The 16,279-nt window shown below is 34.4% G+C and overlaps 2 protein-coding genes across 2 annotated transcripts in view; both read right to left on the bottom strand.

Annotated features, from left to right (window-relative positions):
- The window catches only part of aif1l (allograft inflammatory factor 1-like), a 29,957-nt gene extending 29,779 nt beyond the window's left edge, over positions 1 to 178 (bottom strand). The window contains exon 1 of the mRNA XM_056458059.1: positions 46 to 178. Coding sequence (XP_056314034.1) covers positions 46 to 70 — 25 coding nt within the window. The 5' untranslated portion in view covers positions 71 to 178. The remainder of the gene's footprint in view (positions 1 to 45) is intronic.
- Positions 179 to 2,159: 1,981 nt separating this feature from the next.
- lamc3 (laminin, gamma 3) overlaps positions 2,160 to 16,279 on the bottom strand; it is a 141,094-nt gene continuing 126,974 nt past the window's right edge. Inside the window, exons 22-28 of the mRNA XM_056458058.1 lie at positions 14,050 to 14,302; positions 12,546 to 12,689; positions 11,466 to 11,568; positions 9,290 to 9,492; positions 4,604 to 4,747; positions 4,072 to 4,171; positions 2,160 to 3,262 (exon numbers count right to left, since the gene is read on the bottom strand). Of these exons, the coding sequence (XP_056314033.1) occupies positions 3,012 to 3,262; positions 4,072 to 4,171; positions 4,604 to 4,747; positions 9,290 to 9,492; positions 11,466 to 11,568; positions 12,546 to 12,689; positions 14,050 to 14,302 (1,198 nt within the window). The 3' untranslated portion in view covers positions 2,160 to 3,011. The remainder of the gene's footprint in view (positions 3,263 to 4,071; positions 4,172 to 4,603; positions 4,748 to 9,289; positions 9,493 to 11,465; positions 11,569 to 12,545; positions 12,690 to 14,049; positions 14,303 to 16,279) is intronic.

The following is a 16,279-nucleotide window of genomic DNA, read 5'->3' as shown; positions in this document are numbered from 1 at the left end:
AATAAAGCATCATTCCCTAAACACAGACTGGTAACGACAACATACCTTGTAAGTCCATGTTGGAAGGCATGCTGGGAAGGTCGAGAGGCGGTGGTGGAGAGAGGAGAGACGCTGGCGTCTGCTGGCCGCTTGTGTCGGTTATGCGGGAGAGAGACAGAGAGAGGGAATGAATCTCACGCTGTTATTTAGAGGCGCAGGTCTCCCTGTGATGCGCTCACTGGCCACCAGGAATGCAGCTGTAAGCGCCACCGCGTGGTGAAGAGAGGAAATGCAGACTGTACGAGCTGAACAGGAAAGCAGTTTTTATTATCCAATGCAAGTGTTTCTTTTATTGTTTCAAATGGCTTTTGTAAAATGTCAAAACATTGGTGAAATAAAGCCCCATACCCATCATCATGTAGAGCAACAAATATATATACATATAAAGTCATAATTATTAGCCCCTCTTTGATTTTTTTTTCTTTTTTAAATATTTCCCAAATTATGTTTAACAGAGCAAGGAAATGTTCATAGTATGTCTGATAACATTTTTTCTTCTGGAGAAAGTCTTATTTGTTTTATTTTGACTAGAATAAAAGCCGTTTTAAATCGTTTAAACACCAGTTTACAGTCAAAATTTAAGCTATGTTTTTTTCTGATGATCTACAGAACAAACCATCATTATACAATAACTTGCCTAATTAACATAACCTGCCTAGTTAACCTAATTAACCTACTTAAGCCTTTAAATGTCACTTTAAGCTGTATGAAGTGTCTTGAAAAATATCTAGTAAAATATTATTGACTGTCATCATGGCAAAGATAAAATAAATCAGTTATTAGAAATGAATTTTTAAAACTATTATGCAAAAACCTCTAAGTGCTGTCTGAAATTTCAGTTGTAAAATAAAAAAAATTCTCAGCCTCCTTTGTTTATGTTGAGATATTTCACTTTAAAGACCATGAAAAGACCATATTTTGTGCCATAAAAGTGAAATTATTGAACCTGCACACAGAAGCCTGATAAAAATTCTCATTTTAGAAGAACATTTCAGATGGCATTTAGAGGTTTTTGCATCCGAACTCTTCATATATAATTTCTACATGTTATTTGAGACTATATATATATTTTTAAACCACACACAGAACAGCTGGCTCTACACCTTCAGCATTCCAGCCTTGCTCATCTCCACCATACTGTAATTAATACAGCACTTACTTATTTAGTCAGTTGTGTGCTTCTCAAATTGTATTGAAAAGGGCATAACAATTTTCACAGCTGCAAATATTGCACTACATAAAACGTTTATGGCCCCAAAACACTTATTTATGGTTTGTTTTTCTTTTGTCATATCTTATCTTTCACTGCAACATTTAATTTTTACCCTAGTTTTAAAAGTGCGATATTATCTCTGCAACATTTCACTTCCTTCATTTCCTGCAATTATTGTTGCATGCTTTATTGTTGTGCAGTTGATTAACTTCGACGTCACCTAGGTCAGGGTGGGATTAAGAGCAAGTTTTTAATATAGTTGCTTGAATTTATGTGCATTTTATGCTATGCATTTCTTTCAACAGCTGTTCTCAATTAATTTAGGTTTTATCATTTTAATTAAAAACCTACTATCCAATTCGATTAATTGATCTGTAAACATTAAACATACGGTATTTAGCTCGCTAAAGCTATAACTGATAATTATCTATATAAATATGACTGTTTGATTTTGCAATGCATGCAGCATTTTTAGTGTGATCTGTTGAATAGTTTTATGTTTTTAAGAGAATAGTTTTGAAATAGGAGTTGTGCAAATAGTCTATATAGCACTCAGTTCAATGGGGTTACGTTTATCAGCACAGTCAGCAGTTCAGATAAGAGATTGAATACTATCTGCAAAGAATGAAGATACAATAAAAACACAATAAAACATGATAGATCAAAACTGTAAACAAGCTAACAAGACTGCACTGCAGACAACCATGAAATCCAAATAATGGAAAATTACAGCTATTCATAGCCAGTCCCTTTTTGTGACAATATCATATGAACAGATGGATTACTAGCGCATGAATTAATTTTTAATATGCCATGTTGGATATTAAATATGTAATAAGTTGCATGTCAGTATACACATATGGATACTAAAAATGTACAGCAAAGACAGCATGACACACACAATAGGTTTTGTTTTCTCATGAACTTTATTCACCAAATTCTCCGTTTTCAAAGTACATTGTGTACAAGATTAATTTGTGAGGATGGCACCCCTAAGTGGCCAAAAAGCGCCATATCTGGCCAGGAACTCTCATTAGTTAAGAGTTAATGTACAGAATAAAATTGCATAATAATATCATCAATCATTATAACGTCATTATGTCATTCTTTAAAGTCTGCAAAACATCAATAATCAAATATAATGTCAATGTGATTATCTGTGGAAGCTCAGTAATGATCGCCATGACATTATGTTTGAATATTAATTTAAAAGGATAGCTCACCCAAAGATTTAAATTTAATCTCTATTTACTTACCATCAAATCTTTATGTTTTTTTAATCTGTTGAACACTAAAGAAGATATTTTGAAGAATGAGGAAAACCTGAAACCATTAACTTCCATATAAAAAAAAAAACAAATAGTCAATGGTAACAGGTTTTCAGCTGTCTATATCTTTTAAAAAAGAAAAAAAAAAACTCAAACAGGTTTGGAACAAGTAAAGGGTGACAAACTGATGACAGAATTTTCAGGTTTGGGTGAACTGTCCCTTTAAGTTCAAAGTGCTATAGTGTATAAATGCCATCATCTGCATTTGGACTTTTTAACCAGTTGGAGTAAATAAGTAAATAAAGCCGATCTGTCTTTACAAATGCATGAATGTTTATAAAGAATTTCCATTTTAATGTGTTATTTATATGATCAGTGCTGCTTTTCTAAAACAGGAATGTAGTGGGGGGTTTCAGAGGTTTGTTCACCTGTTTTTTTTTTTTTTAAATTATTTTAGACTTTGTTTTTGTCCCCCCACCCTCCCCACTGTCTCAGTGGCCTTTTTGTGGGCATGTTTTGGGCAGGTTCTGGGCGATGTCAGTGAGACTGTCTCTTTCCTTTCGTATGTCCTGCAGGCTCTCTTCAAGATTTTGCATCTGCTTCTCTTGATCAGACGCAGCGCTGCGAAGCCTCTGGATCTTCCCGGTTAGAGACGGACTCTCCACGGCCCCCTGGAGGACACGAAGGCGCACTGCTGTCTCATTTAGAATGCGATCGTAGTTCTCCAGAACCACATCAGCTTCTGTTCAAGTTAATAGGAGAAGAGGAGGATTTTAAAGTTAATAATTTATTTTTAAATATTTTCCCAATAAGAATAAGAATAACAAACAAACAATATTGACAGACAGATAGATAGATAGACAGACAGACAGACAGACAGACGGATAGATAGATGGACGATAGATAGACAGACAGACATTTTATTATTATATTATTAAAATTAAAACTATATAACCAAAACTATTAGCCTAAATAAAAGAATTAAAATTTAACAGGAGGGCTAATAATTCTGACCTCAATTATATATATATATATATATATATATATATATATATATATATATATATATATATATATATATATATATATATATATATATATATATATATATATAGTAGAATTATTATTGGCCCTCCTGTTAAATTTTAATTCCTTTATTTAGGCCATTTAGCAAATTTTTGTATAAAATAGTTTGTTCTGTAGCTGTCATGATCATCAGTGATCTAGGTCTTGCAAACCACTGGAAAACATGCACTCTCTTAAATAAATACTTAAGGGGATAATAATATTGACCTTAAAATGGTTTAAAAAAATAAATACTGCTTTTATTCTAGCTTAAAGAAAAAAAGGTCTTTCTGCAGAAGAAAAAAAATATTGTAGTGAAAAATTCCTTACTCTTTTAAAACTCATTTGGTAAATATTTGAAAAAGTAAACAAATGACAGGAGGGCTAATAATTTTGACATCAAAAACTGTATGATAGAAATAAACATAATGAATAAAAACTGAAATAAATTATAAAATATTCTAAAATAAGGATTTGTGAATTTACCCATTTGATTGAGAAGCAGAGTGAGCATCTCTGTGAAGGACTCCAGCTGACTCTTGGCTGTCTCCATGCTGTCTATCATACTGCTTGAAGAAACCATGTCCTGAGAAGAAACAGCATATCAGCATCATGGCAATGCAAAAAACAATCCCTGTTGGCCACATAATCTGGACATTAAAGATCAGATTAAGTCTAATTCCTGTATTTCACTGCAACATGAACTGTTATGCCTAAAACCGCCAAAAATAGGGGTGTCCAAACCTGGTCTTGGAGGCCTAATGTCCTGCAGAGTTTAGTTTGAAGTTTAAACACACCCAAACATGAAGCTGATTAAGGTGTTCAGATTCAATAGGAACTACTTCACAAGTGTGTTGGAACTCAAATTTGCAAGATTGTCCCCCCAGGATCAGAATTGGATACGCCTGCGGTACTGAATGTCCTACAGAAGTCTGTGTTCTAATAATAATGACATTGAGGTTTTGTCCAACTGGACAAACATTGGCAGCTCTGTCAAAATAAATGCCAGATTGTTTACCTCCTCTGCTTCCAATGCTGCCTGTTTCAGTGCGGTTTGGCTCTCCAGCTCAGACAACTGCTCCAGGGTGACGTCCAGAGCTGAACGCAACTGTCCAGATGCATGTTTTATCCGTTTCCCCTGCGTGAGGGAGGCTTTGGCATCCTGTCATGGATAACATCAAAACAAGCCTTTTAGTTCCCATCAGTTCTTGTTTCAATCCAGTCTCCTCTAGGCAGAAAGTGTTTATGCACATCTTGGGACTTCATTTAATCAAATAGCTTTTTAAATGAGATTTTATCATACACTTTTTCTATTACCACAATGTGATGGATTGAACAATAGCATAAAATTGTTACTAATACTTTAATGATTTGATTTAGTGAGGAATTAATTCTTGTTTCGTGTTATTTTGGAAGAAACTTCAGCTAAACATGACTGACAAATAAAGGTGTTTTCAATCCGGCTTGTCTGTAGAGTTTGTTTTGGAATCAGTCATGTTTTCTCCAATTTCAGTTCGTTTAGGCATATATGAACAAGGCAAGTCGTGCTCGGATCCACACCAACTCAATCAGCCGAGTCTGCCTGAATGAGGTTGTCTTGTCTCAATTGAAAACAAACTGTAGAAATGTGACCCAGCAGACCAACAAACCAGGCTTTATTACAACAAATAATTAGTCATTATGTACACTGTGTAAAAAGAAGCGTTTGTTTTGCTAATGCCTCTCAGAATGAATCTTGGGTTAACCAGTGAAATGTGAGCTGAAAGTCAGGAGAGCAGCTGACGCTGGTGGCTAGCACATTCATAAAGGTACACTGAAAAAAATGATGACTGCAGAATTGTTGCAAACAATTTAAATGTGTTGAATTTAAACAAACAAATTAAATGTAGTAATGTTCAACTTAATATGTTTGTTTAAATTTAGCCCAAATACATTGTTTACAACCACTTAAAAATTAAGGGTCTCACTTTATATTAAGTGTCCTTAACTACTATGTACTTGCAACAAAAAATAAATACAATGTACTTACTGTGTTCATAATGTATTTGAGAACACTTGTTGTGCTCTTGAGTTGGGATAGGGGTGAGGTTATGGACAGGTTTGGTAGTATGGGTTAAGGTTTAAGGATGGGTTAAGGTGTAAGGAATAGTCAACAGTGTATTTACAAATGTAGTTACAGAATTTAATTACAGATGTAATTACATACAGGTATTTAATCAAGCATAAGTACACAGTAAATACATGTATTTACACAATAAGTACATTGTAACGAATTATTTATTTCTGTGTAAGTGCATAGTAGTTAAGGACACTTAATATAAAGTGGGACCACATTGAGTAAATCTAAGGAGTCATCTTTGAATAATTTTTTTTCAGTTTACTATTGACATTATTGTCATGGAGGCGTACTGAGTATTGGCTTTGTACAGAGACATACTCCAGTGTAAAAAACATATTGCTGCCTTCATTTTTTTTAGTTGAATCAAACAAACTTTTCTAATCATCACAACATGAGGAATTAAATATTAAAATTTCTGCATGTAAGTTTTTGACTTTTATAAAGCATAAAATTTGTTTAAGAATCATGCTAAGTGAACATACTTGATTAAAAACAATGCTTAAGTCTGTTATTGTTCTTTAAAAGAGTGTGTTTCATATTATAATGTATTTTTTGTTTGTTTGTTTTGGTTAGTGTAACTCCACTCACTGCAGGTTAAATACTGCCAAATTATATTTTGACACCCCGGGATGTCTTGGTGGAAATCACAGGGTATTTTTTTTCAGACGTGAAGGCTGCCTCAATATATGTAAGCAAAGCAAGAATCGCAAACCCACAGCTTCTGAATTGAGACACCGATTGAGATTTTTTAATTAGAAAATAATACAAATATGACAAATTTAAACATTAGCTAAGCAGCTCACAGTTTAAGGCTCAATCGTCAGGCATGATTGCAGCTGTTTGTGTCATCAATCTGGCAACCTGTGTGTGCATATTATTGTCAGAGAAGGGAATGGGTAAACAAATATATTTTGACATATTTTGAAATTGGACTGCAATACTCAGTTCAACCACTAGTTGTACATACATACTACATATTTAAGTTGAACTTTGAATAACTTAAAAAACTTTATTTTTAAATTATATATTTTTGAATCATTTTTTAAATAAATCACTCAATTTTAAGCTAAAGCAACATAAAATATTTGTTGTTATAACCTTTTGTTATAAAATTCCTTTACAGTGTCTATACAGTGATCCCTTGCTATAACGCAGTTCACCTTTGTGGCCTCACCTGTTTTGTGGATTTTTTAGTACAATTTGACATGCTTTTTTATAGCGCATTGTGTTCTGCGTCCTGACTAGTGCATTGTGCTGTACAGAATGCATTCAGCTTGCCAAATGTACATAAATCTTCAATCGCTAGCAGTGTGACCCTGAAGTGCTGTACTGTATGTTTGCAAAGTTTCTCCCCAACAAAACCTCATAATTTTGACGAAACGTTCTGCACCCTTACAGGCACCTGCGGTAGCACCCAAACAGCAGAGGAATATGCTAACCATTGCACAAAATGTTGGAATTTGGACATGCTAGACGAAGGTAGAAGATACATGGCTGTAGGGTGTCATTTCGGAATAAATGTATCTACTTTGTTTTACAGTCTTAAAACACCTATAATAATTGTAAAAAATAAATCTGACTACTTTGCGGATTTCACCTTTCATGGGTTATTTTGAGAACGTAACTCCCGTGATTAACGAAGGACCGCTGTACTGCCATCAAGATGCCAAATTACATGGGAAATGGGTTTCATAGGTATGAAAGGAATGTGCTTGACTGGCCTGGAGGTCAGATTTTTTGTGAAAAGAAAAAACTGACATCGATGATCGCTAATTGTTGAGCAGCCAAGTATCATCCAAGTTAGGGCAAATATTTTGCTTATTAAGCGTAAACAATTGAAGATTGTAAATAAAAAGAAATTCTCTCTAGAGTTAAGTCTTTGCTAGTGTTTATAGATCTTGAGAGTGCCATGCATGACCTAGTTTTATTGTGCTTGGATTATTGTAATTCTTTATGGGTTGCTTTACTCCAGTCTTTTTAATATAACTCCAGATGGTTTGAAATACACTAAATGATTTACCAGCACTATAAAATACATTTTAATTATATATTGGTATTTGTTTTTAAACGTTAAAACAACCTGACACTCACTTATTTGTCTATTACCTGACCTATTAAAAAAAAACAAGCCAATGAGACATGTGAGGTCGTCAACAAACTACTCTTTGCCTAGTTTACGACTAAAGAAAAAAGGTGATAGTACATTTTCAATAGTTGAATCAAGGCTGTACTGCTCTGCAGTTTTGTTCCAATCATAATCAAACACAGCTGATCCACCTAATCACGGTGTTCAAGACTAGTGGGACTATTAAGCAGGTGTGAGTTGGAGGTGGTTGGAGCTAAAATCTGCAGAGCTGTGGCCCTCCAGGAGCCACTGCTATAAAATAAAGCTTCAATTTCCATCCACGAGTTTAAAACTTGTTTAAATCTAGCTTAAAAGTTGAAATCTTGTTTTCTTGCATTTGCTTTTTAATTATTCACTGCCAAATTACTGTTCTGGATTTTGCTAATGTTATCTCTACTTTTCTTTGGCTGTCTTGGCTTTGTATTTTACTTGTACAGCACTGCCCTGCAGGCACAGGATGTGAACATGGCGTCATATTGACATTGTACCCCAACTTTGTGAGGACGTTGGATTTTGTTTGGGAATGAAAATCAGGCTGACGTCAAAGTCCAACCTAAAATCAACCAAATATCAACGTCTAATCATGTTACACCTTGACAGTGTGTGGATGTTATCACTATGACATCTACCAGACATTGGATTTTGGTCACTTTCCAACACAACCTAAAATCAACCAAATATCAACATAATTTGATGTCATTATTGGACGTCAAAATAATGTTGTCCTTAGAAGCTGACTACACGCTGAATTTCGGTCCCCTGACGTCATGACCTAAATTGAACCTAATATTAACGTCTTAATTATGTTGTGTGGCTGCTGGGTAGTCAGCGGCTGTTGGATATGTCGGTGCTAAATAAATGCTTGAAATGATGAGTGTGTTGCAGCTATCGAAATGTGTTCTAACAATAAGCAGATGTTGAATGTTTTGTTATTTTTGCTGTCCTTTCTGATAAAAATCACAGCTACTACAAAAACATCAACAAAAAAGCAGTTCTGTGGCTAGGAGCTGCAGCGAAAATTAGACTTGATCGTTAGTTTAATAATTTAATACAGCCATGAGCAGGATATATAGTTTGTGTTTCTGGTGTAGCGCCGAACTTTATCTTAATTTACTGTTGTATATTGTGCAGTGGATGAGGTTAAAACCAAATGGATAAAAATGACAAGATACATACGAAAAACAAGATCAGGATAAATGTTCTAGTGGACAGGCTGTCCAAACGGTCTGGGTCACTTTAAGTGCAGACATGAATTTGCTGTAGGTGATCAATTGTTTCGTGTTTGGTGTGAAAACAGAGTTTATCTGTGATTCACCTCACTTTATCACAACACACTCAGTGTGAAGGGCCCTAAATTGTCTTAACCCCTGTGTCAGTACAAAGCAGATGGTCTACAGGTGTGAAAATAGCCCACGGGTTGAATGTAAATGCAAATGAAATGTTGAATGCATGTGTATTACTTTAGCCACCGTGTCTGCAGACGCCTTGGCCTGTTTAGCTGTGCTGTCTGCATCTGTCGCGTTCTCCATTGAGGGCTTGATCATCTTCTCTGTCTGCTTCACTCTTTTTTTCACCTCCATCAGTGTCTTCTCGTTCAGCATTTTCTCTCTCTTCAGAAAGCTTTTGCTGAGCGTGGGCAGTTGAGGCCAGTCCTGCTCCATGTCTAAAGCAGAGAACATTATTACAATTTACTGGATGTTAGTATCCCGGCTGGGTCAGTTGGCGTTTCTGTGTGGAGTTTGCATGTTCTCCCTATGTTTGCGTGGGTTTCCTCCGGGTTCTCCGGTTTCCCCCACAAGTCCAAAGACATGCGGTATGGGTCAATTGGGTAAGCTAAATTGTCCGTAGTGTATGTGTGTGAATGAGTGTGTATGGATGTTTCCCAGTGATGGGTTGCAGCTGGAAGGGGATCCGCTGTGTGAAACATATGATGGATAAGTTGGTGGTTCATTCTGCTGTGGCGACCCCAGATTAATAAAGGGACTAAAAGAAAATGAATGAATGAATGGATGTTATTATTTGATTAAATAGTTAACACTGCATGTGAAACATTATTACAGTGAAAATGTATCCATTTGAATATTTTTAAATATAATTTACTCCTGTGTTGGCAGATTTTTTTTATTTGCTTTATTTTATTTATGTTTATTTAGCTTTTTATTTATTTATGTACTTATTTTAGTCATTTTTTGCTACATTGGATGAATAAATAGAGTACTGAATATTGTTTTGTTTTCTCTATTCTTATCTAGTCTATATAAGCAGACTAGTCATTACTCCAATGTCACATCTTTCATGTTACATCTTTAAAAAATAATTTATATGAGCTGTTCTGTTGTTATTTGCCCTTAAAATAATTTATCAGATGCCAATGTTTTATTTGAGCTGGATCTTGCTGGATCCTGTTTCAGAAAATGTCAGATATCCGTGTTTTGCATTGTGGTATTTATTTTAATAGATCAAGCATTAACTTGTGCGTGGAGAATACCTATGTGTGTGTGTGTGTGTGTGTGTGTGTGTGTGTGAGAGAGAGAGAGAGAGAGAGAGAGAGAGAGAGAGAAAGAGAATGTGAATGAGTGCAAGCGGAGGCTATGGATTGTGTGTGCACACACATGACAGTAGTCACCATGTGCAAGTTAAAGCAAAAGCCATGTTTAACCTTTAGCCATCAACAATATTTTCAGCCAACTGGCCTTCTTATGTTTACAATCACTCTCATTGGTTGGTGATTGTTGTTTCGTGCAGTGAGCAGCAAAAAATAAATAAATAATGGCATAGTGGCCAATCTAAATATTATTTGTATTTTCAAAATGGCAAAGAGGCAGTCCAGCATATTTTCATAGTTTAAAACCATGAGTAAATCTGATAATGAGCCTAGATCAGGATAGCGGGAGACAGAAGCAAATCGATCTCAAGTCAGCCAGAAAACATGACAGAAGAGGTAATTGTGGGCTCTTCTTGAACATAATAGTAAAGCGAACTGAATAGTGATTGTTCATACAATTTATGTTTGTAGCAACATGTTTTTATTATCCATGACTGACCTATAAGATTATATGCCACAAAATATTTAAAGACCAGAAAGTTCAGAAATGTGATGCTCTTTTTTGCGCCCATTTAATGACGTCTTGTTCCGGGAAACCTGAAATGATTTGGTGGACTTCGGTCATTGTGACTTTTATTTCCTGGTTTTGTTCCGGGAATTATTCATTTACAAATTAAGCACTGTCAGATACCTTAACCTTCCCTGCCCCACTCGAAATGACTTCACTTCTGGTCGTGTATGCCTTTCAGGAGGAGCTCTCGTTTCTGCACTACTTTTGTTCATTCATCAGTCTTCCTCTATTTTGTTAGCAACACCTTCTCATCATCTTTTTGGATTGTCCAAAGATCCAACTGGTTCCCAAAGAATGAAATCAAGCACTGCCCTACATTTTCTCATTTCATTACTGTTTCAGTTAATCATGAAATGGGAAAAAATGACAACCTTAGCTTCTGTTTCATGGTGACTTTAAAACTGCTTAGCTGTAGTTAGCACAAATTCCCTTTCATCTTTACCTCATTTATGTTCAAACATATCATAATTTGAAAAAGCATCTCGTGTTTCAACAGTGTAAGTAAGAAAGGAACAGTTACCTTGCAGACTCTTCTGCAGAGACAGAATCTCCGCCTCCACCTCTTTCCCAGTCACCACAGAGGAGACGGTTGACACCTTCAATCCCTCTACCGCAGCCGTCAACTGCAGATAAAAACACAAAAGATGCATCTCATTACACTGTCTTTTGGCAGAAAATTGTCACATTTGAGTTTGCTTTGAGCTGGGAATACATCCCTATTGTTTTTGTCTCTCTTTCTCGAGCTGTAACATTTCCCACCAGACTGACTGTCAGGGGGTGCTAAAACTCACAGGATGAAAGAACTGCCAGACCTCTAATTACAAGGACTTTTTAAAAATTCTTTTTAAAGCAGACACATTATGCCCCTTTTCATAAGATGTAAAATAAATCTCTGGTCTCCCCAGAATGTGTCTTGAAGTAAAATGTAAAAAAAACAAACAATACACAGCCTTTTTTATTCTTTTTATTCCTTATGTATATTTTTAGACTACATTTTATGTATATTTTTTAGACCACATTTTATGTACAATTGTATATGTTGTAAATGTAAATTTTCTTTTCCTTAAAACTCTACTTTTTATATTAATATTATATGTTAGGCACCTAGGGTCTGACAGTAATGTAATTTCGATTCTCTATATGTCCTGTACATCTGGCTGAATTGACAATAAAGCTGACTTTGACTTGACTTTTTGACTGACTTTGTGCTTGTCCCTTTAAATGCAAATGAGCTGATGTCTTCCAGAAGAGGGCAGAGCCTTAACATGCTATTCTCCAGAAACAACAAAACAAATGACTCTCACACACTATGCTGATTCAGAAATTGCAAATCAACAGCTAATTCAGCAAGTAATCAGAAATGGCTAGTGCTGCAGCGCATTAGTATGTGTTTCCTGTCTGCTGCTTCTGCCAGTTGTTTGTTGCTCTGGTCTGTTTGCTTTATTTCAAATTTAGTCTGTTCAATACATTGTCTCACATGTGTACTTTTGTTTTTTCATGCCTCATTAGACACTAGCGGTAAATCAGAATCCACTTCACTACGTCACAAGAGAAAAGTCATATTTTCATGGCATGTCCCCTTTAAGTTTACCAGATTTACCTGCTGCAGCTCTTGAACAGTTTTCAGATTATTTTCGACACTGTCCATATCAGGCTGAATTTCCTCTCTGGTCTTATTTACCAATTGCTCCTTGGACAGAACAGAAATGTCCAAATTGGTTGTTCTGTTCATCAGGTCTTCACTCTGAAATGCAGATACATTTGTTTTAGAATATATATTCACTCTGACCTCCAGATTAACATTTAAAATCATTTTATTTTTATTGGCAACACTTTAGTATAGAGACTAATTCTCACTTTCAACCAGTTTCTTATTAGCATGCTTACTATTAAGATATTGGCTGTTTATTTTTGAGGGCAAAATGATTAGCCCTTTTGTAAATTTCATTTTTTTCCTAATATTTCTTGAGTGGTGTTTAAAGGACAAAAGATTCTGTCAACAACATTTTAAACATAGTTTTAATAACTAATGTCTAATAACTAATTTCTTTTGTCTTCGCCATGGCCATGACAGCATATAATATGTTATTGTACAAGATACTAATCTTCAGATTAAAGTGCAATTTAAAGGCTAAGTATGTTAGGTTATTTAGGAAAGTTATTGGACAGTTTGTAGCCAATCTCTCTCTCGCCATATCTCTATATGTCTGATAATATTTTTTCTTCTGGAGAAAGTCTTATTTGTTCTATTTCCGCTAGAATAAAAAGCAGTTTTAGTAATAAAAAAAACATTTTAAGGTCAATATTATTAGCCCCTTTAAGCTAAATGTTTTTCCGATAGTCTACAGAACAAACCATCGTTATACAATAACTTGTCTAATTACCCTAACCTGTCTAGTTAACCTAATTAACCTAGTAAAGCCTTTAAATGTCACTTTAGGCTACATAGAACTGTCTTGAAAAATATCTAGTAAAATATTATTGATTTATTAAGATAAAATAAATCAGTTATTAGAAATGAGTTTTTAAACTATTATGTTTAGAAATGTGTTGAAAAAAAATGTTCTCTCCGTTAAACAGAAATTGGGGAAGAAAAAAAATCAGGGGGCTAATAATTCTGACTTCAACTGTAAATATATATATATTTATATTCTGCATCACTAATCCTACCCAATACCCAAACCCAACTACTACATTACAACTACTGCTAACACTTTAGTTTAGGTTATATTTCATACTATTAACTACTGGCTTATTATTAAGATATTAACTGTTCATCAGTAGCTATAAAGTATGATCTTACTCTGCTTCCCTAATCCTACCCAAAACTTAAAATCAACTTCTACCTCACTAACTATAAATAAACAGCTAATTGGTAGTTTATTAATTTAGTAGTGTAAGTTAATGGTTTGCTAATACTGCATATTGTGACCTAAAATATAAACTAAACTATTAATAAACAGCAAATAATTAGTACTTTTTTTTTAGCTAAAAGTCTTATTATTATTATTAAAATGAAGCGTGACCATTTTATAAGTTCTTCTATAGCCACATCATCAGCATCATTGCCTCTTTTCACAACAATATTAACATGCAGCACAAACCTCTGTGAGTTGAGGATTCTGAGCTGCTGTTACATTGGTTTGATTAAGCGTCTGTGAGAAAGAGGTCATGTTGGTCTCCTCCACAGCGAGGGTGAAATTGCCATCCGTTCTGCGTAGTTCTGACAGTGAAGTGGTGATGTTGTGTAAAATGTCCGCAATCTCTGCGTTGTGTTTCTGAAGTGACAGGTGTGTCACTAATGTCTCATTAACCTCAAGAGTCAGATTCTCCTTCAGCTGCTGCATCTCCTCCAGCCTTTCACACACAAATATACAGTGACATTTAAAATGAGTTATTAAGGGTCACCTCAAAACCATCAAATCAGATTGATGAACAAACAACATGGCAAGCCATTTTAATATTTAATCCCTAAAATGTACAAATATCATTCACACCTGTGTTTTTTTGTTTGCTACTTGCTATTCCAGTAAGCACTAGTAGTATCAGTGATTATTATTACTATTACTATTGCTATTATTTAGATTACTAGTGATTATTTATAAGTACTTGTATCTTTCTAAAAGATACTAGTATTTACTCAGCAGATATAAGTAATTTTTTTATTAGATATATGTTTATATATGATATATGTGATATGTTTATAATTATTTATTAGAGATATTAGATATATTTATTAGTTATTATTTATGAGATATCGGTCCCCATTCAATATCAGTTATTCAATTGATAATATTTGCTCATTGTTAAATTTAATTAAAATAATAGTTGAACAAATTATGTTGTGTTGATTAATTAATTCATTTGGAACTGATGTACATGATTAAATGATACTGTCACGACCACCAGCGATCCAGGCTTGCAGATCACTGGTTAGCATGCACCATCACCCGGGCTACAATTCTGTCACCTTATGAACTACAAATCCTGTCATGCAACTCATACACCTGTTCTGGTATTCCGATAATTACACACACAGCTGGAAGCTGTTCAAGGACTCATTACACAGACTATTTATACACCACTCTTGCACACACACTTTGCTTAGTCTTGTTACCTGTAAATCTACGAATCATCTTCTTGTCTTGTCTTGTTTAGGTGTGTTTTAATTTTTTGCCTTGTCTTATAACCCGTTTCCAGTAAACGGTAGGGTACGGTACGGTTCGGTACACTTTTATGGCCATTTCCGCTGTCAAATGGCCTGTTTCCACTGAGTGGTATGGTATGAACAGCCACAAAGCCATGAAGAAGAGCTTTCTAAAAACATTTCACTTTCTCGCTTGAAATAACAAACTTCTTGAGCTGATGATAATAACGTGCGCGTGGTTATTGAAGTGCTTCTGACATCCGATACTTTCAGAAACTAATGATTCTTTCAGCAACCTAAAACATGAACAAACTGCCATGTTTAACTATTATCATCATCTTTTGGACTATTTTGAACTCAAATGATGGAAATACTTTGTAACAGCGGTTACATGTGCTGGTGAAGATTAAAGATGCAAATGAAAGGTTTGCACTGACTGTGGGCTGTATGTTACGTGTCGTTTTAAAACCCAAATAAGGACTAAATGTATACTGTGTGTAGTTTTTCTGTAATTGATAACATATCAGAGACTGTAAGGGGCTGTATGTGTTCATATATATTGCATTTATTTATTTATTTTATATACTTGTATATAAAGTTTTTAAATATTTGTGAATAATATTAAATAGAAATTTATGACTCTGGAACACAAATACATAAATGTTTTTTTTAAAACTGAGATTTATAGATCACATTTAAAAATAACCCTAACCTTACACTAATTTGAATAAATAGGCTTTCTATTGACATATATTTTGTTAGGATCAGACAATATTTGGTCAAGATACAACTGTTTAAACATCTTGAATCTAAGGGGTTTAAGAAAAATCTAAATACTGAGAAAAACACTTTTAAAGTTGTCTATGAATTGCTTAGCAAAGTGTATAACCAAACAAAAAAATAAGTTTTAATGCATTTACAGTGGGACATTTACAAAGTATTTTCATGTAAAATGATCTTTACTTTTGACATAAAATACAAAAAAACAATACATTTGAACCACAGACTTTATTTTTGAATATTTCCTAAAATACATCTGTGCACCATAAGAAGGTTTTGTGGTCTAGGTTCACATTTAAAGATTTAACCAAATAAAATTAAATATAATTTGATAAAAACTTGTAAACAAACAAAAGTAAATAGTAAATTGCCTGTAAGACTTTAGAGTTTGTTTTTAAACTATTTTC

Source organism: Danio aesculapii, chromosome 5, assembly GCF_903798145.1.
Source record: "Danio aesculapii chromosome 5, fDanAes4.1, whole genome shotgun sequence".
NCBI classification, from domain to species: Eukaryota; Metazoa; Chordata; class Actinopteri; order Cypriniformes; family Danionidae; genus Danio; species Danio aesculapii.
This window is presented reverse-complemented; position numbering and strand designations above follow the sequence as displayed.